At 28.9% G+C, this 26933-nt stretch overlaps 2 protein-coding genes across 2 annotated transcripts; one reads left to right on the top strand and one right to left on the bottom strand.

The window, feature by feature from the left end:
- The first annotated feature begins 7231 nt into the window (after window positions 1-7231).
- LOC114417941 (beta-galactosidase 1-like) lies at window positions 7232-13652 on the top strand. The gene is made up of 19 exons (XM_028383023.1): window positions 7232-7728; window positions 7797-7892; window positions 8014-8126; window positions 8226-8292; window positions 8425-8517; window positions 8688-8831; window positions 9243-9331; window positions 9459-9564; window positions 9654-9741; window positions 9827-9945; window positions 10038-10202; window positions 10417-10595; window positions 10726-10835; window positions 11240-11349; window positions 11541-11651; window positions 11734-11844; window positions 12299-12504; window positions 12590-12926; window positions 13080-13652. Exons 1-19 carry the CDS (start codon window positions 7546-7548, stop codon window positions 13188-13190), a joined length of 2538 nt encoding a protein of 845 aa, XP_028238824.1. The 5' UTR covers window positions 7232-7545; the 3' UTR covers window positions 13191-13652.
- A 4238-nt stretch (window positions 13653-17890) lies between these two features.
- LOC114417940 (transmembrane 9 superfamily member 7) lies at window positions 17891-21692 on the bottom strand. Its single transcript, XM_028383022.1, has 7 exons — window positions 21510-21692; window positions 20662-20826; window positions 20427-20536; window positions 20166-20274; window positions 19967-20079; window positions 19394-19544; window positions 17891-19303 (listed from the first exon to the last, which is right to left on the bottom strand). The coding sequence occupies exons 1-7, from the start codon at window positions 21624-21626 to the stop codon at window positions 18146-18148; spliced, it is 1923 nt and encodes a 640-aa protein (XP_028238823.1). The 5' UTR covers window positions 21627-21692; the 3' UTR covers window positions 17891-18145.
- Window positions 21693-26933: the final 5241 nt, after the last annotated feature.

Here is a 26933-nt window from a genome sequence, read left to right as displayed (position 1 = left end):
TAATCATCAACCGCATGGATCAATTAATTCTGATTATCGCAGTTTAAAAAAAAAATATGTTTCCATAAGAATATGAATATCTATCATTTATCTTGAGAATAAGAAGTGAAATAAGCATGAGTATTTTATATTTTTAAAAATCAACACTGCTTAAAAATATAATTCTAAAACTTGCAACAATCTACTGAAAACGTGGTTTCTAAATTACTCAAAAGTCGTTGAGAAAATTCACCAGACCAAACTATTTTGATCCTTTGGTTTCTCATACTAAAGCAACCAAACCGGCAATGTTTTAGCAATTCTCCAACTTGCACTCAAATGGAGGTCCGATCATATCTTCTTCTTTTTATTTTTCCCAGAAAATAGCTGTAATTTAATTTATGGCCATTTTTTATTAGCAAGATCGAACTTTATTTCCTGTAATTTTGAGAAACTAAACTTATTACTATCTAATTTTAATAGAAAGTTATTTATTGTTTGGTCTGTTATAAAAATTTATTTATTTTAAATAAAAGAAGCAAATGAAGCAAATATTTTACTTTAGGGATGATTTTTTTTACATGTAGGATCAATTAAAAATCTTCCTTTCTTTCTATTTTTTAAATAAACATTAATACTTTCTTTCTGTCTTATCTATCTTTATTTTTTTAAAAATTCAAACAAACATGTGATTAATATTAATATAAAAAAAAATTATTATTGATCATGATATTTATATGAAATAATTTTCGTAAAAAATAATAATTAATCTTTATAAAAATTATAAACACATATAAAATATATATTTTTCTTTCAACACGTCCTCTCCCTCGTAAAAAACCGTAACAATATATCAATATAAAATATTGAAAATAAAAGTATTTAAACGCGTTAAAAAAAAAAAAAAAGTTAAGCGGTGCGAAATTCAAAAATCTGAAAATTTACTGTGACTTTTGGCTAAAAAACTGAAACATGTACGTAGATATGCTTCACGCAGCCCTATGAATATGTTATTTGCAAAACTTATCCTGTTGACGTTATGGCGGGAAGTTCCCTCCATTTAATTTTTGAAACCGATATTCACGGACGAGTCAATTGGGTTTCAGGGTTTGTGAAGCTACTAACATTAAATGTTATTTCCTGAGATTGTTTTTATTTTTTTTTATAAAATTATCTAAGTTATTAAGATTTACAACATTATTTAATTTAATTAATAATATTAAACTTATCTTAAATTTACACGTATTTTTAAATATTTATAATATTAATGAAACATTTTTTAATATTTTATTAGCTCTATTTTTTATATAAAAATATAAATATCATCTAATAAGATAATCTTGTTTAAGTTGAATAGATTTATTATAGATAATAATTTTTAAAAAATATTTAACACAACTACCAAGTTAATATGTTTTACCTTTAATAATTTAGTCACTGGTGATATATTTATTATCATAATTTTTATTAGTTATGCTTATGAATTTTCAAAATAATTTGAACATAAAATAAAGTTAGACTCTCAAAAATTAAGTCCGAGATTTAATGAATTTTACTTGTTATGTACTGGGCTAAAAGAAATGGCTCATTAGTTTTAGAAAAAAAAAATACTAAGCAAAAAAATTCTAATTTATTTCTTATACGAAGGGCCGATGGAATATTATTTTCAAGTTCTTTTATTTTATTCCTTTTAATTAATGTTTTTGAAGAAATGGTTGTTAATTTTTTTTATATAAATCTAGTTTATATATTTTCAAAGAAACAAAATAATCCAAAAAAAATTAAAATATATTTTCTATTCATTTTAAAAAATAATAAAAATTCTAAATAAGTTACTATTTTTTTGTCTAAGCCACACTTATCATTTGCTGGATACAATCCTCTCATTCAAATAAGATTATTATAAATAATAAAAATTTTATTCTAAATATCTAATCCAATTATATACTTTAAGACTCAAACTCAAAATTACTGTTAAAATAATTCTATATCAATTGGTTTGTACGTGTTAATACATTTTCTTTTAAACTCATGTTTGGATTTGATTATTTAAACTTTTCAGGCATATTAATCGGTGTGCCTTTTTTGACGTACTTTTGAAAATGGGATCCCACCAATTAGTTTAATCATTTCAATTGGGAACTAGTTAAATCACCAACAACCCACTCAATGTAACTTAGAGAAATAGTGGAGTTTAAAAATAGTCAAGAAGCAGTCAAAATAAATAAACCAGATAAAAACAAGAGCAATTAATAAATTTGAATTGGAATATTAAAATTAAAGATCATTTTTGTTTTTCAGTTTTATTTTTAAAATAAAGAAATGCTCATATATAAAACGTACATTTTAATTAATTAACTAATTACTAAGGACTTTTTTTTTGTAGAATATAACAATATGTAATATAACCCATTATAAAACTCTCAGTTATTTGGATAGAAGATAATTTGAGATTTTTAATTAAAGTATAAGTAAATTGATGAAGAGATCAAAATAGCTTGATTTTAGAAATAGATGGACTTAATTAACATGAAAAAAAAAAAAAAAACTTAGGACAACAAAACTATACGGAGTTCAAATTTGTCTGATATAGAAACTCATGCACCCCAAGTCACAATTTATACCAGAATGAAGAAACATGACTATTTTATACACAATTTCACGTAAACTATTGTAAGCATGTTAACATATTGGCCTATATATTGAGTTAGTATTAGATTACAAGCTCCTCCAACTAGATATGGAAGCCTTTGCTTAGGTGCATTTAAAAGCTATAATGAGTTATTGGGCACTAAGTGAAGCAATTCCATTATTTAATTAAATACGCTTTAACGAGTTGTTTGGAACACGCTTTACTCACCCTTTGCATATAATACAAATTCCATTATTTAATTTAGTCCCATTATTATTTGTTTATATTTTTTTTCAAAATCTTCATATTTTATTTTTGCTTCTGTGGGGTAATTGATCAAATAGTTCCACGGCATCCGGATGTTTCATGTTGATCGGTTTGGCAACAAAAGGAAGTTTCCCATACCATTTAAAATTATTCCAATAATTGCCAAGAATCAACTTTTTTTGATTTCGTCCACAAAGGTTTTGTATTCCTTCAAATGAATCAAATCTTATCCACATTATTATTTTTTTGCATTGGCTAAATGTTTTATTACGAACAACTAAAGTTACATTCTCAGCAATTCGATCTTAATTTTTTTTTTTTGGAAAACTTTGCTAGCACTTTCGGGGTGAAGTGTAAAGCTATATAATATTCATTTAGAGCGAGAGCAATTCATATGGTTGTCCAACATAAATACTTTTCTATACATTTAAATCTCAGACATTGTAAGATATCCCTTAATAATTTACTTTGTTCGATTACTGAAACTACCCTTAAGATATTTCATCTCAATACAACATAATCAATTGTCATTATACGTACACACTAATAACTAAATATTTTTAACTAAAATTAAATAATATTAATTAACCTTTTTAATTAGCATGAATTATTATTATCACAAAAAAAATTAACATGAATTATTATCTGGGCATAATGATCAACTAGTCCAAGATTATTCTCACGTAACCATTGGTGTTAAGTTGGAATTTTGTATATGCAATATATTTGTTTTAAATGGTCGTCTCTACCAAAAATTAGTATGATTTATTATTATTTTTCTTTATATTCCACATATGTAAGAGTAACATTTTTTGTTATGTGTATCTGAAAATTTTAAAAAGAAAATCAATCCACTTGATTGATGGAAGGTGAGAAGTAAATTAAATTAAAGATACCTTGATGTCTAAATCCAAATTAACACATGCATCAAATAGGACACTTAACAATGGGAGTTTACTTGATATACTTCAATTTGTATATATAGTTTGTTGAGGAACATGTAAAATGAGGTTGGTGTTGGCAATGATCATATCCTTCATCTCTGGATTTCTTTACTTTGGAAGTGGACTTTGTTGGAAGTTATAACGGAAATCCAATAATAATCAGGATGATGCTTATAGTAGTTCATAAAATAAAGGGCCTCAATTGTTGTTTCTTTTTTCTTTCCCTTTCTCCTTCCGCCAAGTTAACCCATCAATGCCTTTATCATTTCCGAAAGAGAAAGATTGCTTCATGCTTTTTCCTATAGGACCAGGTTGTTACATTTCATAATAGTGACAAATTGACACTTCAATTTTTATTTTATTTTTGTTTCAGGAAATTTTAAGCATGCAACAAGATTTTGGAAAATTGTTTCATATATATAACTTGAGATTGAAAGAAGAAATTTAAAACATTATTGGTATTGTCTTCCATTGTTACGTAAAGTCAGTTTATGGTAAAATACTTAGGATACTGGTTGAAAAAATAATAATTTTCCTGTAAAAAATCACTAATCCATTATTCTTGTGATTTACGACAAAAAATTAATTATTAAATATGACTAATACTCTTAAAATACTCGTCAGAAGAACCTATTGAATTGCTTTTAAAAATTCAGACAATTTGCACACATGTTATAAATGAAATGTGCTAGTATTATTGAATATTGGCGGTGGATTTTGGGTGGGTTTAAAAGTTAAAAAAAGGGCGTTTGAACTTACCATCGGCAAAAGCCAAGAGTTATGGCCCCCAACAATTTAGAAAAGGAAAAAAGTTTAAGGAAGCTTGAAGATACTGTTTAAAAACTTTGTTAAGGATTACAAAACTGCCAATTTTTATAAGATTAACGAATTTAAATTGTTGAGTAAGATTATTTTCAATTCAAATATATTGGTAATAAAGAAGAAACACCAAAAAAGTGTTATCTCATATTTTCAATAAATTGATGTATTTGTCTCAACTAGACTAGTTAATACTTAGTGTAGCTTTGACGCTAAAAGTTTCAAATAAATAATAATATTAATGTTTTTAAAATATTAAAAAGTAAATTTGTACTATTTCTTCTAATCTTGTAATAAGTATCCTTACTGCATTTAATGATAAATTCAAATTTGAATAAGAATTATTAATATACATTTGGTAACTCCCAACTAAATACTTTCTGCAAATTTGAAATCACATAAATATTTCAGTTTTGTCATAGCCATTGAATTCAAAATACAGTCAGAACTGAGTAGTGCAATGAATGAGTAACAACACCACAGTAGTGATCTATTCTGGATCGCACTGCACCTCTGTCATGTCTTGCATATACCAAACAAACAAAAAAAGATTTGCATATGTTTGTTTTGATTGATTTAACAAAAATTATTGAAAAAATTCTTCTCATGAAATAAAATAATTTAAACGAAAGTTGAATTAAATGCAGAATATTACTCATCAGTACTTTTAGAACATTAATTAATAAATTAAAAGAAAAAATATATATTATGGATATAATTTTATGTTTTTAATAAAAATATTTTTTTAATTTTTCATCCAATACTCAATGAACCTGATTAGCATTTGTCCTTAAATGAAATGAAGTTACATATAAGCCATTGGACTTTTTGCTTCTTCTTACGTGAATGGTTTCCTGAAAATAAATAAAAAAAAGAGGTTAATTCATTGGTTCAATTGGATTTGCCTTCAGTTTCTACGATGCGCGCGTGAGACCACAATTGGGCGGAGAATTTTTTTTATCGTTATTGGTTTGGTTTAAGGTATCACAGAAAACGCGTTTTCAGCGATTAGCCATAATACCAAACACAGCTATAAAATTGTGTTTCCCAAGTCTGAATTCGGATAACTGGACGCAAATAGCGAGTCCGTTAATATTAGGATATAATTTAATTAGAGAGAAATGCATTTTTTATTAAACGTATTATTGAAAATCTCATAGATAGTCATCATGGATATTTAAATAATAAATTTTCATCTTGTTTTCTTAAATCATAACTTTATATTATTAAAAATCAAAAAAGTAAATTATGTTTAAATAAATAATTCACTTATTTAATAAATTAATCTTGAAATTTACTAAACTTAGTTAAAAGAATTTGTAAGTCTAAATAAATTTTTGTAACTACTCTTCAACGTAATTCCCAAATCTCCTAAATAATATCATAAATTATTACTAGCGCCAGTAAGTATTTTATCTCATTCATATAATAATAAATATTTAATACTAAATAATATCATAAATATTTTTTAATATCATATGAAGTCAAATATTTTAATACTAAATTATAAATATATACACTAATTATAGTATTGATAAACGAAATAAACTTGATTAAACCCAACAAATAAAGCAGTAAGAAGAAACTAACAAATAAAGAGATTATTCCTTTTAATAAATTATATAGATATAGATAAAAACGATTAAAATGTTTTACTCGTAGTTAGTAACAACAAAATAACGTATATCTCGGATGAACATGTGTTTAAATTTTATTATAAAAATTTTACTGATAAATTTAAGTAAACCTAAAATATGTTTTTGACTTGTAATAAATATATAAATTTTGTGTTTGTTTATTGATATTTTTTCTTTACATTGAATCTTTAATAAAATAATAATTTTATTTTTAATTTTTGACACTTTCTTTTATCATAAATTAATGAATTTTATGTTTGCTTCCTGATAATTTTTTTATTTGTTATTAGTTTTATTCAGATACTTATAATTATGATTTTTTTATTAAGGAAAAAAGTGTCAAGGATAAAAAATAATTTTTTTGTTTTATTAAAAAGTAAAAGTAAACACAAAATTCAAATATTTATTAAAAATAATAAATATATTTTTTATTTTTTTAAGTAATATATTTTTGTAAATGGCCTAAAGGCTATCCTGAGAACAGCTTGGTAATAAGAGGGAAAATAGAAGGGGAGAGAGAACTAAATTAACTTGGTTTATTTGGTAAAAAAAGAAGACTGAAAATAAATTTATAAATAATAATTTTTTATATTATTTATCTATTTTTACTTATTTTTCTACCTCTATCATTATTTTTTTTCTTCATGTAAGTGTTTTTTTTTTCTTATTTCTTTATTCATCGCTTTTGTTTTTTTCATCTTACTTCTTTTATTTATCAGGGCATAACTATGATGAGTTATTAAAATTTAAGTCACCCAAACTTTTATCAATAAAAAAAATAAAAACAATTAAAGTAAGTTAAAAAGAAAAAGAATTTTAGCGGATGGAGTAAGAAGTAAGAACAAGGTATGGGTCCCAAAGTTCCCTGAGAAGTAGGTCCCACTCTCTCTCTCTCTCTCAAAAACCGTCCACTCCTCACTGCTTTTGTTTATAAAAGCAGCAGCATAGCACCACCCTTTTCCTCTAACACAGAAGTGACAGAACCTTCACATAAAGTATCTATTAATCCCCCAAAAGGGTGAAAACAAATCAAAAGAAAAAAAAATATATGTTTATCACTGTCTCTCACTCTTTCAAGCTCCAACCTCCCTTTTTTTTTCTTCCTTTAACACCGTTTTTTCTCTTCAATCATTCTGCTAAAAGGAGGAGACTTGAGCACAGAACATAAGCATAGAATAAAGTGTGCAAGGGCAACTGCTTTTCCAAGCTGAGAAACAAACAACACAACAAGGGTGTTGTTTAGTATTATTATTCATTGTCTGTTGTCATGAGCTTCCACAAGCTCATAATGTGGAATGTGCCACTACTCTTGGTGGTGGTGGTGTTTGCATGCTCACTGATTGGTCATGCTTCAGCTTCTGTGTCCTATGACCATAAGGCTATCACCATCAATGGACAAAGAAGGATACTCCTTTCTGGCTCCATTCACTATCCCAGAAGCACCCCTGAGGTATTTCTCTCAAATGTGTTTCAGGGCCTTTTTATCAAATGGGCAACTTAAAGTTTGTTTCTTTTCAGATGTGGCCAGATCTTATTCAGAAGGCAAAGGAAGGAGGTTTGGATGTCATTCAAACTTATGTTTTCTGGAATGGACATGAACCTTCACCTGGCAAAGTAATGAACAATGTTTGCTTGTAGTGTTTGAAAAAAATGCATTATTTATTTATTTATTTATTGAGTTTAGCTGTTTAGAATAATTAATAATTAGTATTCTTCTTTCTCTTGGTTACTGTAGTATTATTTTGGGGGAAACTATGATCTGGTGAGGTTCATAAAGCTGGTGCAGCAAGCAGGCCTCTATGTTAACCTCAGAATTGGTCCTTACGTTTGTGCTGAATGGAACTTTGGGTAATGAAAGAGATGAATTTCCTATTTTCATAGGCAAAAATCCTTGTTAATATAGGAACTAGGAAATTTCTCAACAGTTCAATCTTATTCATTTTTCAGAGGTTTCCCTGTTTGGCTCAAGTACATTCTAGGTATCAGCTTCAGAACAGACAATGGACCGTTTAAGGTGAGATAGCACTCATTCTTATTCCTTTTAAGAATCATACGAAATTCTCCTCTCTTTTTTTTATATATGTTTTATGTTATTAATTTGTCTACTAATATCCTTTTTTTTTCTTCTAATGTTGCTGTGCTGAAGTTTCAAATGGAAAAGTTTACCAAGAAGATTGTGGATATGATGAAAGCAGAAAGGTTATTCGAGTCTCAGGGCGGTCCAATAATTCTGTCCCAGGTAGATTACATATGCAGCTATCCTTCTGCAGAATCCAATCACTTGTTATATATCTTCATGTAGCATTTTAAATTTTTAATTTGAAAACAGTTATAACCTTATTATTAATTGACTAAAAATGGATATATACACAGAAAACATTACGTTTTTGTACCATTGTTTTTGTGCAGATTGAAAATGAATATGGGCCTATGGAGTATGAAATTGGTGCTCCTGGTAGAGCCTACACTCAATGGGCAGCACATATGGCTGTAGGACTTGGCACTGGGGTTCCATGGATCATGTGCAAGCAAGAAGATGCTCCTGATCCTATCGTAAGTTCGGATTATTCGTACCTTTTATAGACATGTTCTTTAATCTTTATAATAGCTCGTTGTCTTTGGTGGGGATACCAGGACAGTATGTTTTGTCCATAATGCTAATGGAGGAAATGAATAATTATTCCTCATTGTTCATGGTGAGATCTATCCTTGTTCAGTCCTTTTAATACTGTTCTCATTATCATGACTGGCAATTGACTATTATAATCGTAGTGAAATTACCCTGATTACATGTGGTGGAAATTTAAAATCTAACATTCTGGCCAATTTTCATTATTAGTGATGGAGAGAGAAAAATAGTTTTATATACTCAAAAAAATTATATTTGCATGAATATGTATGTAAATCCAATTTTTCCGGTCAGGGTCAAAGTCCAGCTCCTAATTCCAATATAAAATTTTGCAGATTAACACTTGCAATGGTTTCTATTGTGATTATTTCTCTCCAAATAAGGCTTACAAACCAAAGATGTGGACAGAAGCTTGGACTGGCTGGTACAATAAATTTGTAGCTTGTATTTGGTGCCTTGTTACTTCTTAGATTTCTGTGTGAATGAAAATCATAAAAGCTAGAGGTTTTGCCTGACTGCTCATTGCCTGTGTTACTCTTTTAAATTTGTAGGTTTACTGAGTTTGGAGGTGCAGTTCCTCACAGACCTGCTGAGGATTTGGCATTTTCAATTGCAAGGTTTATACAGAAAGGGGGATCATTTGTCAATTATTATATGGTAACTTCAACATTTGTTGATTTTAATGTGTGGATTTGATTTACCTCTTTTTAGCCAATTAAGCCCCTTTGTTTTTTTTTTCATTCCAGTATCATGGGGGAACAAATTTTGGTCGAACTGCTGGTGGTCCCTTTATTGCTACGAGCTATGATTACGATGCGCCTCTTGATGAATATGGTATGCACCGAAAGAAAACAAAGTCAGTTCTTATATTTTTGGTCATACATGATTTAAGTTATATGTTATTTCTTTCTCTATGCAGGATTGCCCAGACAGCCAAAGTGGGGTCATCTGAAGGATTTACATAGAGCAATAAAACTCTGTGAACCTGCTTTAGTATCTGGAGATCCTACTGTACAACAGCTTGGAAACTACGAAGAGGTATAACTTGATTTTGTTATCTGAGAATTAACAATCCTATCTAAAATCTTTGTAACTAGGCTAAACTTTTAACTTTCATAACCAATGTACAGGCTCATGTTTTTAGATCAAAGTCTGGGGCTTGTGCTGCATTCCTTGCGAACTATAACCCACAATCTTATGCAACAGTGGCATTTGGAAATCAGCGTTACAACTTGCCTCCTTGGTCTATAAGCATTCTTCCTAACTGCAAGCACACTGTTTATAACACTGCAAGGGTGAGGCAAAAATCAAACAAAGTTTTATTTCAGATTACTAGAGCTGGGGTAGTTATGTCTTACAATGGAGATTTTCTTACTATAAAGTTTGATCAACTATATGCTATTTAGTTGAACTGAACAATTTTTTTAATAATGAAGAGAACAGTATTCTTTTCAGTAGTTCTTCAACAGAAGATTTCAGCAGCAGTGATAATTTCAAATCTCTTTACAGGTTGGTTCTCAGAGCACAACAATGAAGATGACTCGTGTTCCTATTCATGGAGGACTATCTTGGAAAGCATTTAATGAAGAGACAACCACTACTGATGATAGTTCGTTCACTGTGACTGGCCTGTTGGAGCAGATAAATGCAACCAGAGATTTATCTGATTACTTGTGGTACTCCACAGAGTGAGTGTGACCTATAACTCTAATCTTTTTACTCTTCATTGCTTTTACAATCCTGGTTATAACATTATTGATATATTTGCTCATTTTGTTTCTCCACGTTGAATACTTATCTTGTTCCTTTTGGTGCCAGTGTTGTGATCAATTCCAATGAAGGATTTTTGAGGAATGGAAAGAATCCTGTTCTTACAGTTTTGTCTGCTGGGCATGCTTTGCATGTTTTTATCAACAATCAGCTGTCAGGTGAGTAGTATACTGCTGGTTTACACAATTTCAGTAACACTAGTTATTTCAACTACAAAGAACCATTTTCTGCTGGAATAATGCAGGTATTGAATTTCTATAATTGTATTTTTCTTGGTATGATCCAAGAGGAAGAAGAGGGAATGCTTTTAAGTAGTTGATGTATAGTTTTTAAGCATTCAATTGATTAGACAACTGCATGTTATAAGTTATATATCATGACATGATTGAGTAGTTTATCCATTACTACTTGACCAACTCTAACTACTTTTTCTTATTTCCATTTATTCTTCTATCGTGGATACTATCAAGCAAATTATTTCACTTTGGAAGCTAGTAATTGTCCAATAGCTTCAGCATAATCTTTCATATACTGAACCTAGTATGCATTTTCTTTTGATCAGGAACTGCATATGGAAGCTTAGAGGCCCCCAAACTAACCTTTAGTGAAAGTGTGAGGCTCAGAGCTGGTGTTAACAAAATTTCTCTTCTAAGTGTTGCAGTTGGGCTTCCGGTTTGTTCTCTCTCTCTCTCTCTCTCTCTCTCTCTCGTGTGAGCACTGTATGCACACATGGGCATATCTAAATGATATTGTCAGATCAGATGCACCTTTGTACTTCTAAACTAATCCAACTTTAGAATGTTGAACTCTGATTTGTGAACATGACTATATATACTCATCTGTTTTTTGTTATTGACATCCAGAATGTTGGGCCACATTTTGAAAGATGGAATGCTGGTGTTCTTGGCCCAATTACATTAAGTGGTCTCAATGAGGGGAGAAGGGACTTAACTTGGCAGAAGTGGTCATACAAGGTTCTTTTCAAACATTCTCGGTGCTTTCTCTTTCTCATTATTGCTTCAGTTTGCTTGAGATTCATTTGAATGCATGTTTTAGGTTGGTCTTAAAGGTGAAGCCTTGAATCTTCATTCTCTTAGTGGAAGTTCCTCTGTTGAGTGGCTTCAGGGCTTTTTAGTTTCCAGAAGACAGCCATTGACTTGGTACAAAGTAAGTATTGTGATGCCTCTATAACCTTCAATAGTTAAAGAAGCATATGTTTAGGCTTGCTTTAAATTTTGTTTATATTGTCCTATTCTTAATACGTTATTCTTAAATTACTATTCTTATATACTAGTGGTAGAAATTTAAAGTTTTCATTGTGGAGATTAAACTACCCCTATTTTCTTTTCATTTGTCAACTCCTCCTTATTTTTGCTACCCTTTTACAAATTAAATCTTGACTACTTCCGCAAAACATTTTTCTTCTTTCCATTGAATCTGGGATCATCCATACTTCATGGAACTTATTTTTACTATTAGACAAAAATGAGCTAGAAGAAAAAAAAAATTGGTGAGATTGTACTAAGAAATGGTTACCATATACAGATAAGTTGGTATAAATGCAAGAAAAGGGACCCTTTTGAGATGCAGTTAAAGTAACGTCCTTTTTATACTTTTACAGACTACCTTTGATGCCCCAGCTGGAGTTGCACCATTGGCTTTAGACATGGGCAGCATGGGCAAAGGTCAAGTGTGGATAAATGGACAAAGTCTGGGCCGCTATTGGCCTGCTTACAAAGCATCCGGTTCTTGTGGTTACTGTAACTATGCTGGAACTTACAACGAGAAGAAATGTGGAAGTAACTGTGGCCAGGCTTCTCAAAGATGGTGAGAAATATCTTGATTGTTCTGCTATTTTGTTTAATGTGGTTAGAAATTCTCGTCATTACTAATTACTGGTTGATAATTTCAGGTATCATGTTCCTCACTCATGGCTGAAGCCAACTGGAAATTTATTGGTTGTGTTTGAGGAATTGGGTGGGGATCCGAACGGGATCTTTTTGGTTAGAAGGGATATAGATAGTGTATGTGCTGATATCTATGAGTGGCAACCAAATCTTGTAAGTTATGACATGCAAGCTTCTGGCAAAGTCAGAAGTCCTGTGAGACCAAAAGCACATTTGTCATGTGGCCCTGGACAAAAAATCTCATCAATCAAGTTTGCTAGCTTTGGCACTCCAGTAGGGTCTTGTGGAAACTACCGCGAAGGAAGTTGTCATGCTCACAAGTCATATGATGCTTTCCAAAAGGTATTATTTGTTTCAAAATATAGAAGGGACATTATTTTTGTTTCAGTGTTAATACTTTTTTTGGAGTTAAAACTCTGAAGGTTAAATGATCAATTTCAACTTTATGGTCCTTTTCACTGAATACACTATTTAATAATGACTTTATTGTTGCAGAATTGTGTTGGCCAGAGCTGGTGCACAGTGACAGTGTCTCCTGAAATTTTTGGAGGAGATCCTTGTCCAAGTGTCATGAAGAAACTCTCAGTGGAAGCCATTTGCACCTGATCATTTTCAATCTCCGAAAATAAGTGGAATAAAGTTTCCATATTGATTTATTCTGCAATTGAATACATGGTCTTTGGGTCAAAGTTTACACCTGTAGACCACCAGAGGCATTAATTTGGCTTTACCAAGGTGAAGTTGCAAATGAACACAACACACCATGTGGTTGAAAGCCTGCTGGGATGATTGTGGATTTGTGTGTATATATATTGGTGTTGTGCTTGTTATACTGAGGTGGAGGAGGATGAAAAGATACCTGATGCACATTGAGACGACATCGATTGAGTCCATGTGCAAATTGGTTTTTGTTTGTGTGGAAGTCTCTAGCTTCCTGTGATGTAATGTTATAATATTACCTTGTAGTAGTTGTAAGGAGAAAGCAATTTAGTGCTTTTTTATTATAAGAAAACAACCCAATGTAATAACATCTGGTATATTGATTCAATCATGTTTTGCTTTTACTTCCGTTTTCTTGTTTCGAGAAAGTGTTGCTAATACATTTTCTACTTTGTTGAGATTGATTAAAAATTACAAAACAAACAAGTAGGACTCCATTAAAAAAAGTGAGATTTACAGTATTGTGATCCTTAATGAGTTAATGATTGAGTGTTTTAAAGAATGTACTGCAGGATATGTTAGCATTTTTCTTCATTTATTTTTTTTTGTATTTAATTTCTTGTTTTCGTCTTGATCTTATTGTTGAGTTCTAACATTAGATTATTGTAGATTCATATTGTTTAAACTGCACTGACGAAAAAGTTGGCGCACAAATGTAAGAAAACAATCGTCTTTGCAAGTTCACTTAAATCATTCTCCCAACCAAACGAAAAATGGAGTTTCTTCTCTATGTCTTCTTCATCTCATATTTTTGCAATTCTTTCTTGGGAAAAAACAAGTGTTGGAATAAGTGTTAATTAAAGTTTCACATCGGATATAAATGAAAAAATTGAACATTATATAAATAAAAATAAAATTTATAAATCTAAACCTTAAAATTTTGGGTTAAAACATGATATTAAATTCACTTATATAGTTTATTCATGATTTATTGATTAAAGCTTTTTGTTGTTTATCCATTTCGGTTATACAATAATTGGTATTAGAGCCGACAATTCGACTTGATGATCAGCTTGAATGAGAGTATAATGATAATGGTAGATCCATGAACATGAGAATCTCTCTGTATCGAAAGTTTTGCAATGGTTCTCAATAGATGAGTCTATACATGAAGGTCAAGTAACGATTCCGCAAGTGTTATAATGATGTAAGGAACTAAAGTATGTTGGTAGCAATGACTAGACGAGTCGGGATACTCATGATTAAGCTCTAAAGATTATCATTGAATACTCTTGGATTGAGAAGGATTTTTACTCGAGAGGGAGATTATCATATGAAAAAAAGACTCATACTTAGGAAAAAATTGTTAAAATATAAGTGTGAGATGAAATTTCACATTGAGTAAGAATGAGAAGGTTAAACATCATGAGAATAAGATCCATTAACTTAAGTCTTAAGATTTTAAGTTAAAGTGTAATGTGAAATTTTCCTTATAATTATTGCTCATAATTCATGATTCATTGGTTAAATCTTTCTAGTATTTTACTTCCTTACACAACAACAAGCATGGGCAACCATTGGAACGTGTATTATACAAGAAGTTTCAACCTATGATCCGGATATGCTAGAGTTGGAGTCTGTTGAAGAATATTCATGTCATGCAACTTTCCTCACTGATCCTGCAGAGTAGTGGTTTATATGTTCTGACGTCAAGGAAGTTGATCTGAACTCAGGTCCAAGTGGGACAAAGAAGAAGAAAAGAAAAAAAAAAGGAGAAAAATTCAGAATCCACAAATAGTAGGAAAATTAGGACATATGAGCAAAGAAGACATTAAAATAGAACATGAATAGAAATTGTAGGACATATGAGCAAAGAAGAACTATTGACCATTAAAAATCATGTTGAAACAGGACAGGAATGGGAATTAATAACAAAAGGCGGGAGGGCGTAATGTTGCAGTAAGATATATTTTCGTTGAAAGGACATTTGATATTGAATTCCGAAAGCATGAGATTCTTTTGCATTGTACTGAGGCTAGATTTTTATTATTATTATTATTCAATGAAATTTTGCTTATACAAAAAAAAAATACATTTCTCAATAAAAAAAAATGGTGTTATGGTAATTATTTTCTTAGATACAAATATTTTCTATGGTATACTACACAAACAATGTTAGTTTAAATTTATTACTTTATTATTTGTATGTATAAGCTTTGTAATTTAATTGAAATGCTTTGAGTATAGATCATTTTAATTAAAATTGTTAAAATTTATTCATTTTAGCCTGAATATTATTCATTTATAAAATTTTTAAATTTTAAATTAATGAGAAAGACAATTAATAAATAGAAAAATATAAAAATAATTATTTAGCTCTAAAGGTACAAATCTAGTTTTATAGCATATAAGCATAATAATTTGGCGAGTAATTTTGCACTCATATGATCAATATAAAAAAATCATAATCTAACATTTATTTTTTATTTTTTCCCGTGAGAATTTTAATATAAAAATAATAAATTCAAATGTGTATTAAAAATAAATAAAAATTAAAAGGATGTGATATAAGAACATCTACAATAAAAATCACTTGATAAAAAATATTATTTTAATGTCTTACATATAATTTTAAATTAATATAATATTTTATGAACCACATCAAAATTACAAAACCTCATAGTGTGAATGTGTGATACTTTTTGGTTGCACTAATATTACAATAGTGACATCTCTTATTGCGACCATCCATGGTAACTAAGAGAACAAAGTTCTGCTGTGATATTCTTGGTTTCACTCAAAGTGGAGACCCCAAACCATGTTCCAGAGAGAGTGGAAGAATGTGACACAGAACATCGTTCGGTAGTTCAATGATTCTATCCTTTCTTTTTCGTCAATTCTCGCTGAAGCATCCATCAATAGGTAGAGAGAGACATGGAAATTAGTAACCTTTGGATACGGAAGAAGTTTTTCATTTTCCTCATAATAAATAAAATTTATTTATTTAAAATATTTATATAAGTTTTCTTGAAATCGAAGAATTATGCATATTTTTATTAATTATTTAAATTATTTATATATTATATAATTTAATAAAAAATAATGACTTTATTGTAATAAAAAAATTAAACTCAAAGAAAGATTCCCACTTCTCTTATGAAAAAGTTTCTGTCAGAAACTAATTAAAAACATTTCCAAAAAATATCTTTTTCAAAAATATTATTTTTTAAAAATACATACCAAAACATGAAAAATTAAGTTTTTCAATATATGATGTTTGAAAAATCAAGATCTTAAGGGCGGAGAAGAAAGGTTGTAGAAAAGGATATCCTGTCCGTCCCCTGTCAAGTGTAGGGTTTCTGTAGAGGATATTTGTAAGCTTAAAAATAGTACAAAAACCCTAATTAAAGTTGGATGCTATCCTTATCGTAGTCTTGATAAAATTTACAGCAACTACTGAGTTTGAATTAGAATTTTCAAAGGTAAGATTTATATCTTATTTGTTTTTAGATATAGTTAGAATTTAAAATGGATATATTGATTAATTAAAATTTAAAATTTATTATACATCAAATTATTAATTTATTATAGATTACTGACTAATATTTTAATTTATGCATTGTATAAGATAAATATTTTTTAAAAATATGAATTTTAAATTATATTACAATTAACATTTATAGTAAATAAATATTAAATAATTTTAAATATACAAGTTATATTATATATTTTTTTGTACAAAAGTTCTATTTAGATTTATAATCTACAGTTGTAATATAAAATTCTTTTAAAATAAATATTGACAATTCGTTAGATAGTATTGAATTTAATATATCGAGAGAGATAAATGATGATATATTAAAATAAATGTTTAAATATCTTTTTTCGTCCATTTGACATTTTTCTTTTTTGTCTGTAATTTTTTTTTGTTTAGTTTTTGTAAAATGTCTTTTTTAATTTTTTTTCCTTAAAAAATTTTAAATAATATTGTTTAAAATATTTTAAAGACAAAAAAATACATTTTGAAATTATTAAAATGAAAAAAAAATTACAAGAATGAAAATAAAAAAAACTAAATTATAAAAATGAAAAATATATTTAAACTTAAAAAAATGAATCAACAATTAAAAATATTAATACTAATAGAGATAAAAGATGATAAAGTGAAAAGAATATCAATGATGATAGATTAACAATATTAAACGATTAAAAATATAAATAGTGATAGAGATAAAAATGAGATAAAAAAGAATATACCATTAGAAATATCAAGTATTAAGATAAAATGCAAGTAGTTTGAGGTGATAAAGATTAAAAGTATCAAGTATAAGGAATAGTGTGTTAAATTCACATTCAAAAGAAAAGAGAGATGGGAGAATATTTAAAAAGTGAAAAAAGTGAGAGATTCAGTAATATGTTCAAATCGGTTGATAATGTTAGACTTGTTGATGGAAAATTAAAAATACAGTTTTAAAAAATAACTTATAAACGTGTAGTGATTGCCAATGTAGTTATGCTATTTAACAGCAAAGACTAAAGTTGATAACAAGGTAAAAGTCTAGGGACAAAAACGCTGAATTTTTTTTAGATTTAGAAGGCATCATATGCTTTTCTTTTATAATTTTTTAAAATATGAAATTTGCAAGTTATAACACCCTCACGTCAAACATTCCCTCACAATTAATTGCTCAGTTAATATGTCATCATCACTTGGTCGTGTCATGCAGACATATATCATTACTTCAGAAACTACCACAATATTTGAAAAAGCATGTAACAAATTAACAATCCATCTACTACCCTAACAATAAACAAAAAAGGGTTTTCAAAGGTGGGGGGGAAAGGTAACTTCCCGTCAGTATTTGCTTCCCGTTGCAATCATCCACTATATGTGCCTGAAATCAGTCAATCTTCACCGACGAGTAGATCTTGCGAACAAACCAGAAGCAAGCATAGAAGCCAATAGTTCCCGTCAACACAAAGAAGGCATATGAAACAATTATCATGTACCCGAAGTAAAGGATGCCCGATACCAGCTTTGAAATCTCCAACTTGGTAAAGAAGTAGAAAATTGAGTAGAGGAAGAGGTACAACGCAGAGGACCCAGCAGTGAGATAAGATCTCCACCACCAATTGTAATCCTCACTGCACAATTGGAAGTAGCAAAGCACAATGGTAATCTCGGCACAGGTGATTAATAGGATCACAAACACTATGAAAAGGAAGCCAAAGATGTAATAGAACTGGTTCAGCCATATTGATGTCAGGATAAAGAAGAGCTCGATGAACACTGCCCCAAATGGAAGAATGCCTCCAATAAGAATTGAGAAGACAGGTTTCATATACCACGCCTGCTCAGGTACCTGCCTAGGAATTTTATTAGTCTTCACTGGGTCTTCAATTGCTGGCTTTTTAAAACCCAAGTAACTGCCAACAAAGACCAAGGGTACTGATATACCAAACCATAAGCAGACTAGAGCAAACATTGTTCCAAAAGGGACTGCCCCGGAGGACTGCTCCCCCCAGATTAAAGCATTCAGCACAAAGAAGACAGCAAAAAGAATGCCTGGGAACATAAATGCAGTTTTCAAGGTGTTCCTTTTCCATTCTGTGCCCTTGAACATCTTGTACAAACGTGCTGAGGAGTAGCCAGCAAATAAGCCCATAAAAACCCACAACAGAACCATAGCAGTCATGAGACCTCCACGATTAGATGGAGACAAAAACCCTAGCAAAGCAAATATCATTGTCACAAGTGTCATTGCAAAGATCTGAACACCAGTACCGACATAAACACAAAGCAAATTTGAATTGACTGGTGGCCTGAAAATATCTCCATGAACAAGTTTCCACCCTGTTTCTTCTTGGGCCTCATCTTGGGTTTCTAGCTGATTATAATTGGCAATGTCTCTGTAAAGAGTTCTCATCATGATCATTGCCACCATTCCAGACAGGAAAAGAACAATCATCAAAGAGTTAATGATGGAGAACCAGTGGATCTGATCATCATTCATTAAAAGATATGTGTCCCACCGTGACGCCCATTTGATATCACTTTCCTGAAAAAATACCAACAAACTTTGGCTTAACGTATCATATAATGAATGAGGTGAAAATTTATGAGTAGCCAAGATTTTAATCAGCAATACCTTGAAGGAAACATCATATGTGAATACGATATCCTTGTTTGTATCTACTTCTTGTGGGACAGTACTACCTTGCATCAAATTCTTGGTATCTTTATTGCATGTTGTTACCTGTGGATTCTTGTCATTCCACTCCTTGTATTCGTGATTTATACTGTTTACAGTTACAGAGTTCATATAAGAAAGACAGAACACACCTTAAGCAGTCATTTGAAATCAAACAAGAAAGAAATACAACATACAGTTGCTTTATTTTAGAGAAATAAATTTGATACAATACAGAAATACACAGGTTATGACACTTGCCACAAAAGAAGGGTCATCTAAGAGACCATTTATAGGATTCTAATGCAAAAATACTATTTATCTTCAAACAAATGTGACATCATGAAGAAGGTAAGATCTATTAGAGAAAAATCCAACTGATCTGTTTCATTTTTCATTCTTGAACAACATACTTTTCCAGATATAAAATATTAAAATATAAAAACCCAACCAAGTTCAACCATGTTATGCCAACATAAGAATGCAGCACACCCTTAACGGAGAGAGAGATGGGGGAGAAAAGAACAAGACCTGTTTGGGGTGACCTCAAATCCAACAATACGAGCAGAACCAGTTTCAGGATCCTTGTGATACATGACTCTGAAACTCAAGTGGTTATTAATAAAATATTTCTCCTCCTTGCTCTGTAGGAAAATAGTAAATTTGTAACAATATGGAGTGGCAAAAATGACGCTTGAAATTTTATAAGAAAATTCAAGCTGAGTTATACCCCTTGATAGTTTCCTTTGAACCCAACACGAAAACCATGTTCATATGTTGTTGATTGACTTCCATCCCTCCTTTGTCTATGAACAGCAACTGGAAGGTTATCCAAAATCCTGCATGTTCAATTCAGAGCTTCAAGGGTCAAGGGAATACAAAGCAGAAACCTATAGACAAGCACCCATCAGGCCAATGAATCTTAGCAAACTAATTAAATGAACTCATACTACATAACTAAGCACTAGCTCCAATACATTTAACCACTTACATGTTCACTCGATATTCATCATCAATTTTTTCTTTAAAACTCTTTGCAGATTCAGCATCCAAAATTTCATGACAAACAACAGTACAAGACTGTTCCTTCCTCATATGAAACTGGAAAGAGAAAAGGAAAAGAAAAAAAAACCTTTAAGTTGACACAACTAAACAAGAAAGCAATGATCACCAAATTTCATCATCATCTTATCCAAATGTCAAAGGATGAAGCAACAGATGCTCACTGTATATACTGAATTCTCAATGCGATCACCTCTAAGAACCTCTCCCAAATTTTCGGCGTTGTTCAATATCTTTTTGGGTTTGCAATACTTCAAGAAGTAGTAGTCATATGGAAGTTGAGTCTTGGTGGATGATAGCTTGTTCACTTTGACAGAGAGGGGGTCACCCTGGTGCCACACATGAAACAATAACTCAATATCTTCATTCTTCAAGCACACACACAATTAAAAACCAAATAACAGCAGCAAAAACAAATTGAAATGATAAAATTTTCCCAATCACAACCGAATTTCTTAAATCAACAGTTACCAATTGACACTACATTTTTCATTTCCTATGAAAAAAAAGAAGATAAAAAGCCACATTACACATACAGTTTTCACGTGCACATACCAAAATATAACCAAGTCTCATCACTCATCACAAGTGATAAAGGGCCTTGAAAACAGTGTAGTAGAGTGAGGCACAAAAACTAAACAAAAAGATCTACTTAGATTCCGTCTTCGGAACAGGCAACACGTTTATGAGATTATCATTCCACAGAACTAACGATTCCATCACATAACATTCTAAACTAAGTCAATCAAACAACATCAGAACCAAGGAATCATCCAACGATATAGACCTTTCAGGAACACAAAATCGGTTATTCAAAAGCACAGTGCAAGGTGAAATTAAGACCGATTCGACGAAGATCATAGCTAAAACCCTAGATCCGAGCAGTGTTGCGACGGATTAAAGGTGACCGAGAAACGAACGAAGCATATAACGTAGAAATTCAGATAAGAGATGAAAAGTAACGAACGAATCGAGAGAGAGAGAGAGAAGAGAAAAGAAATGGAAAACGTACAATTTGAAAATCGCGAGGAGCGACGCCGGGGAGGTAGAAGGAGTGGACGGAGGAGAAGAGGAAGAGCGCGGCGAAGACGACGGAGATGGCGGTGCTTGCCATCATCTTCTTCTTCATTGCTGCTTCTGTTGTGAGGTGAGAGAAAAAAAAAAGTAGCAGAAAGAAAGAAAGGAAAATGTAGAGATAGATAGATAGATAGATATAAAGAGAAAGAAAACCAATGAGGTGCCACTGTTCCCGGTTACTCTACACACCAGTCGCTATCGCTATGTCTGTGTAATAAACTACTATTTATTAAATAATAATTAAAGGAAAATTTGTTCCCATATTTATTGTTCATTCATTTAGTAGGTTTTAGTTCCTATACATTTTTAAAATAAATTTATAATTGTATACTCACAGTATAAAGATATTTTATGCTACTATTATTTAATAAGGTATTCATGTCATAAGTTGAGACAGTTAAAATCTAAATCAAATTATTTACATGCAATAATTATTTATTTACCCAACCAAGAGTTAATGATTTACTCCCTCCGTCAAAATATATGACATTTTAGAAGAATTTTTTTAAAATATATGTTATTTTACAAAATTAATATTATATTAAATACTTTTTTTAAGGATGTCCTTAATAAAAACTAAGTAGAAGTAGTACATAAGAAAAATAAATGAACCATTAATTAAAAAGATAAAAAAAATATATTAAAAAATTATATAATATTTTCTTTGAAATTCAATAAATTAATTACATTCCTTAATAATTATAAAAGAAAACCTCAAATGATTCTGAAATGAAGAAAATATATGATAAGGATATATTAACTTGGTATATTAATGTAATATATAATTTTTCTATAAAAAATTTAATATATAATTTTCAAATTATGTATAATGTATAATTAAATTATATAGTTAAAGAAGCATGAAATTAAAATTAAGTTAATTTTATAATATACATTTTTTAAAAAAATAATATCAATATAAACATTATTTTGTGAATTTAATTTTAATGTAATATCGGTGTACAAAGATTTATATAGTGTTACCTTAAATAATCCTAAACAGTTATTCAAGTAAAATAAGATGAAGTCTCCTCTCGAAACACTTTTGAGTCCAAAGGCTTTTACATAATAATTTATGACTTAATCACTATAAAAATTATATGCTATGAATACATTCTAATTAAATTCTTATTATATTTATGAAATGTTATTGATTAAATTAAATTTTTTATTATCAATTATTTAATTAAAATAAACTAATACCAACATATTGTCTTGAGTATGTGCCCTTAGATTTGATTTGAATATGTGATTGAGGCATATGAAAAAATATTAATTTAATTAAGTTTTTTATACTTGAAATATAAGCTATTTTTATATTATTATCTAATATTCATTTTTTTCAACCAAGTATATAAAAAAAATAGTTTCATTTTATTACCTATCATTAATTATTTTCTATTAAGTGATGATGTGATAGACATAATGTCACATTATTAAGTCTTGTTATAGATACTTCATTGTCACGTCATCACCTTCAATGACATGAAAATGATGTATCAGTGCTTGAATATGATGACGTGGTACTCTGTTTGACACGTTATCACTTAACATAAAGGAATTAACATTAGGTAGTAAGTTGAAACATCGAGTTTTTTAGATAGTTATTTGACAAAAAATGAACTTTTAGGTAATAATATGAAAACGATGTATTTTTTAGATATGAAAAACTTAATTAAGCCAATTTGAAAAATAATTTTTTAATTAGCAAATGATAAGGAGAAATTTTATCAAAATAAATAATTTAATTTCAGATAAAATGATAAATGATAAATTTTATTATTTGAATGAAAATAAAAATAAAAATGGTAACTGTAAATTTAAGTTATGTTTAAAAGCAAATCTTATAAGTTAATAATAAAAAAATGTTTCTCAAACACTTTTACTTGATCAGATATTTGTAAACTTGTGAAAAAAACTAAAAATTAATTTAAATAATTTGGTGAATATATATGTAATTTACTTTTATATAAACTTTTAAAAAATTATTCTATTTATTTTTAAGATAATTCCTCATTCAAAATAAGAAATACATTAAATTAATAAGATATTTTTTATTGGTAAGAATAAAAAAATACTATTTGAAATTTACAATAACTCGCGAATCAATTTATCACATGTTTAATCAAATGAACTAGATTAATAAGATACTATTCACTGTGAGATTAAAGAGTTAAGATGCATATATTCAATACCTGGACAAAGCTAAAAGAGAACCAAGAATGGTGAGATATATATTTTGGATCCAAGAATGGTGAAGGAAGAATGAGGGAAGACATAACATATTATATGTATATATTGATCAAAGATCACAAAATACTAACTATATATGATTTAAATAAGTTTTTCATACCTCAAAAATAGGTCGTTTTCATATTATTACCTAAAAATTTATTTTTTGTCAAATAACTTACTAAAATTTTTTGTTTCAACTTATTATTTGTTGTCAATCCCTCTTCTCGTTAAGTAATGACATGATAGACAGAGTAACATGTCATCACGTCCAATCACTCACATGCATTGTCATATATCATATATCATTGAAGGTGATGACGTGACAATGAAGTGTCTGTGACACGGTGTAATGACGTGACAAATAAAATGAAACGTTATCACAGAAGACGAACGACAGATAATAAAATGAAACTAAATTTTTTTTCAGGTACTTGATTGAAAAAAATGAATATTAGATAATAATATGAAATCAATCTGTATTTCATATATGAAAAACTTAATTAAGCCAAAAATATTTATCATAAGAGATCAACTTTTTAATTGAACTTAGTAACTCAATGATTAATCATTCACTCTCAGCAGAAAGATATTTTAGTTAAAAAAAATTAAAATAAACTAGCAATATATTTTTTTTTCATATCATCCAATCATATATTATTATATATTTACAAATTATTTATTTTTATAATAACTAATTTTTTGTATGATAATATCGAATCGGTTGAGAATATAATGTAAACCTCCCTACATTATTGTGTGAAAAATAAACTGTTATTTATACATAATTATTAGAGGAAGTGTAAATCTTAAAATGATAGGATGAAACATCGTGCTGTGTTGTATTGGACTGGGATCAGTTGAAATACAATCTCAACGTATCCTTTAGAACATGGCAAGTTTAATTTCTAAAATTCAAATTCATTAAAATCAACTTCATATATTGAGTGTGTTAAACACTCTTGATAAGAGATAAGGTTACTTAATGTACAAAACTGAATGCCAAAGGTGAATGAGTATCTTTCGCACCAAAGACTTGAATCTTAATTCCCTGCTTTATGGACACTAATCTCCTCCACCTAACATTTATGGTTTACTTTCTAGTCTTTGTAAAATCAATATCTTAGCCAGGCTTAACATTTTATTAAAAGCAAAAATCTTTTCTTTTGATAAACAAAAATTATACAAATAAATTTTAAACAATCGAAACTTTAAAATTGAAATTTAATAACAAAGATCAAAATTAAATAAATAAATAAATAAATAAATAATATATTATAGGAACTTAATCTGGCTTAGATTAATTATTAATAATACAGTGCTATGAGATAGATTAATTAATAGTAATATAGTGTTTGCATACTGATAGTATGTTATCCTTTATGGAATTCAATTCACCACTCTCAGCTCTGTTTCTTCTATTTTTCTTTTCTGGGTAAGCTTGTGTGAATATGAAATGAAATAGGCAAATAGCAACGGCGAGAATCATTTTTATGATTTCCAACTTAAGGGTTTTTTTTTCCTTTTCAAATACGTATGATTTGATGCTTATTATATTAGTTTCAGCACTTACTTTTCATTCACATTAGAAATATATAAAAGTGATTTATTTATATATAAAGTGAAGAAGATTGATGAAATTATAATTCTCACTTTTTTTAATTAAGTAGTTAATGAATCTCTATCTTTCCTTTTCAAAATTTACAATGTTATGAATTCCAAACCATTAATCTCAATTTCATTTAGCTTAAATACCAAAATCTATCTGTACCACACACATTATTTTATGATATCCATTTTTGAATGCTATCATTATTTGCTTTTAGCTCTTTTATTGCGAATGATCTGATTACTGAACTATATTACCAGTTAAAAAAGTATCGTAAGAATTTAATTAATTGAACTTTTCCAATCTTAAAAAATACTTTATTTGTCTCAAATAAGTGTGGTTTTATGTTATTTTATATAGACAAAAAAGTAATAAATAGATGAGAGATAATAACTATTTTACAAAATTAATCCTATATTATTATTAAATTAAAAAATTAAAATAATACTTATTAGGGATATTAATAAAAAAGATAATTAATGTTATATTAAAAAGTTACTGTAATATTTATTTTGAGATTATTTTTTAAAATGCCATACTTACTTTTTTGGAGAAAGGAGGAAGTATAGCAGAAAAAAAACTTTTTTTGTTGTTAATTTTAGCAGAAAAGCCCTATTTTTATATTTAAATTGAGTTATTAAAGTAGTGAGTCGGATTTCTTAGTACACGCATCAATGAATAGCAAAGATTCGTATGGGTATTATTAGATTCCTACAAAAATTAAAAAATATAAAGATAAAAGCTTCTCACAGTTATTTATTTAAATTTATAAACACTGGGTATATTTGATTTAGGTAAAAGTTAAAATGTATAAATTAGAAAATAAAATTACAAAGACAACATACGCAATTAACTCAAGATATTTAATGTGTATTCTTTTCATTTATAGTGTTTTTTTTTTAAATTCTGTTAATACTGTCATTTGGGCAAACATTGATAAAACCTTAAAGAAAAATTTAAATTAATAAACTAGTCTCTACATTTATCATTATTTTTATTTTTTGCATGAAAAATCTTTAAGTTTTGATTCATAGTTAAAAAAAAAAACGAATTCATCGTTGTTATTTATTAAAATTATAATTTTTTCTGAGTTAGCTATATTTTATCTTACATAACAACACATTACTTTAAAGATTGCAAACAAATTAATAAAATTTAACGCCATCATGATCTTAGTAATGAATAAAAATTAATTAGTAAATATTTTTTGAAGTAAAGATTACATGTGGAGTTTGTTCATGTAAAAAAAGTAATATAGAGACAGAACTTGACATATAAAAAATGTTGACTTTTAATTTATTTTACTAACATTTAAATTTATTTGACTGATTTATAACTTTTTATAAGATATATATAGATTTGTAAATAAATGGTTTATAGATCTGTAACTTTTTTTCATTCATTTACTAAAAAATATTGTGACTAACAAACCATCTTGATGGTGCAGCAAGTGTATGAGCGATAAAATTGTCTCCTAATGAAACCAAATAAATGGTTTTGCTAGTTACTTAACCTTTC

This window comes from Glycine soja, chromosome 7 (genome assembly GCF_004193775.1).
Source record: "Glycine soja cultivar W05 chromosome 7, ASM419377v2, whole genome shotgun sequence".
In the NCBI taxonomy this organism is placed as follows: domain Eukaryota; kingdom Viridiplantae; phylum Streptophyta; class Magnoliopsida; order Fabales; family Fabaceae; genus Glycine; species Glycine soja.
The sequence above is the reverse complement of the archived record's forward strand: the minus strand, read 5'-3'. Positions and strand labels throughout refer to the sequence as shown.

Coding starts and splice junctions, on each gene's coding strand:
- LOC114417940 (XM_028383022.1), bottom strand. CDS start 21,626: ATGAAGAAGAAGATGATGGCAAGCACCGCCATCTCCGTCGTCTTCGCC. Junction 20,275..20,426: donor GATGAATATCGAGTGAACAT/GTAAGTGGTTAA, acceptor TTGAACATGCAG/GATTTTGGATAACCTTCCAG. Junction 20,080..20,165: donor TCAAAGGAAACTATCAAGGG/GTATAACTCAGC, acceptor ATTTTCCTACAG/AGCAAGGAGGAGAAATATTT.
- LOC114417941 (XM_028383023.1), top strand. CDS start 7,546: ATGAGCTTCCACAAGCTCATAATGTGGAATGTGCCACTACTCTTGGTG. Junction 8,293..8,424: donor CAGACAATGGACCGTTTAAG/GTGAGATAGCAC, acceptor GCTGTGCTGAAG/TTTCAAATGGAAAAGTTTAC. Junction 8,832..9,242: donor AAGATGCTCCTGATCCTATC/GTAAGTTCGGAT, acceptor AAAATTTTGCAG/ATTAACACTTGCAATGGTTT.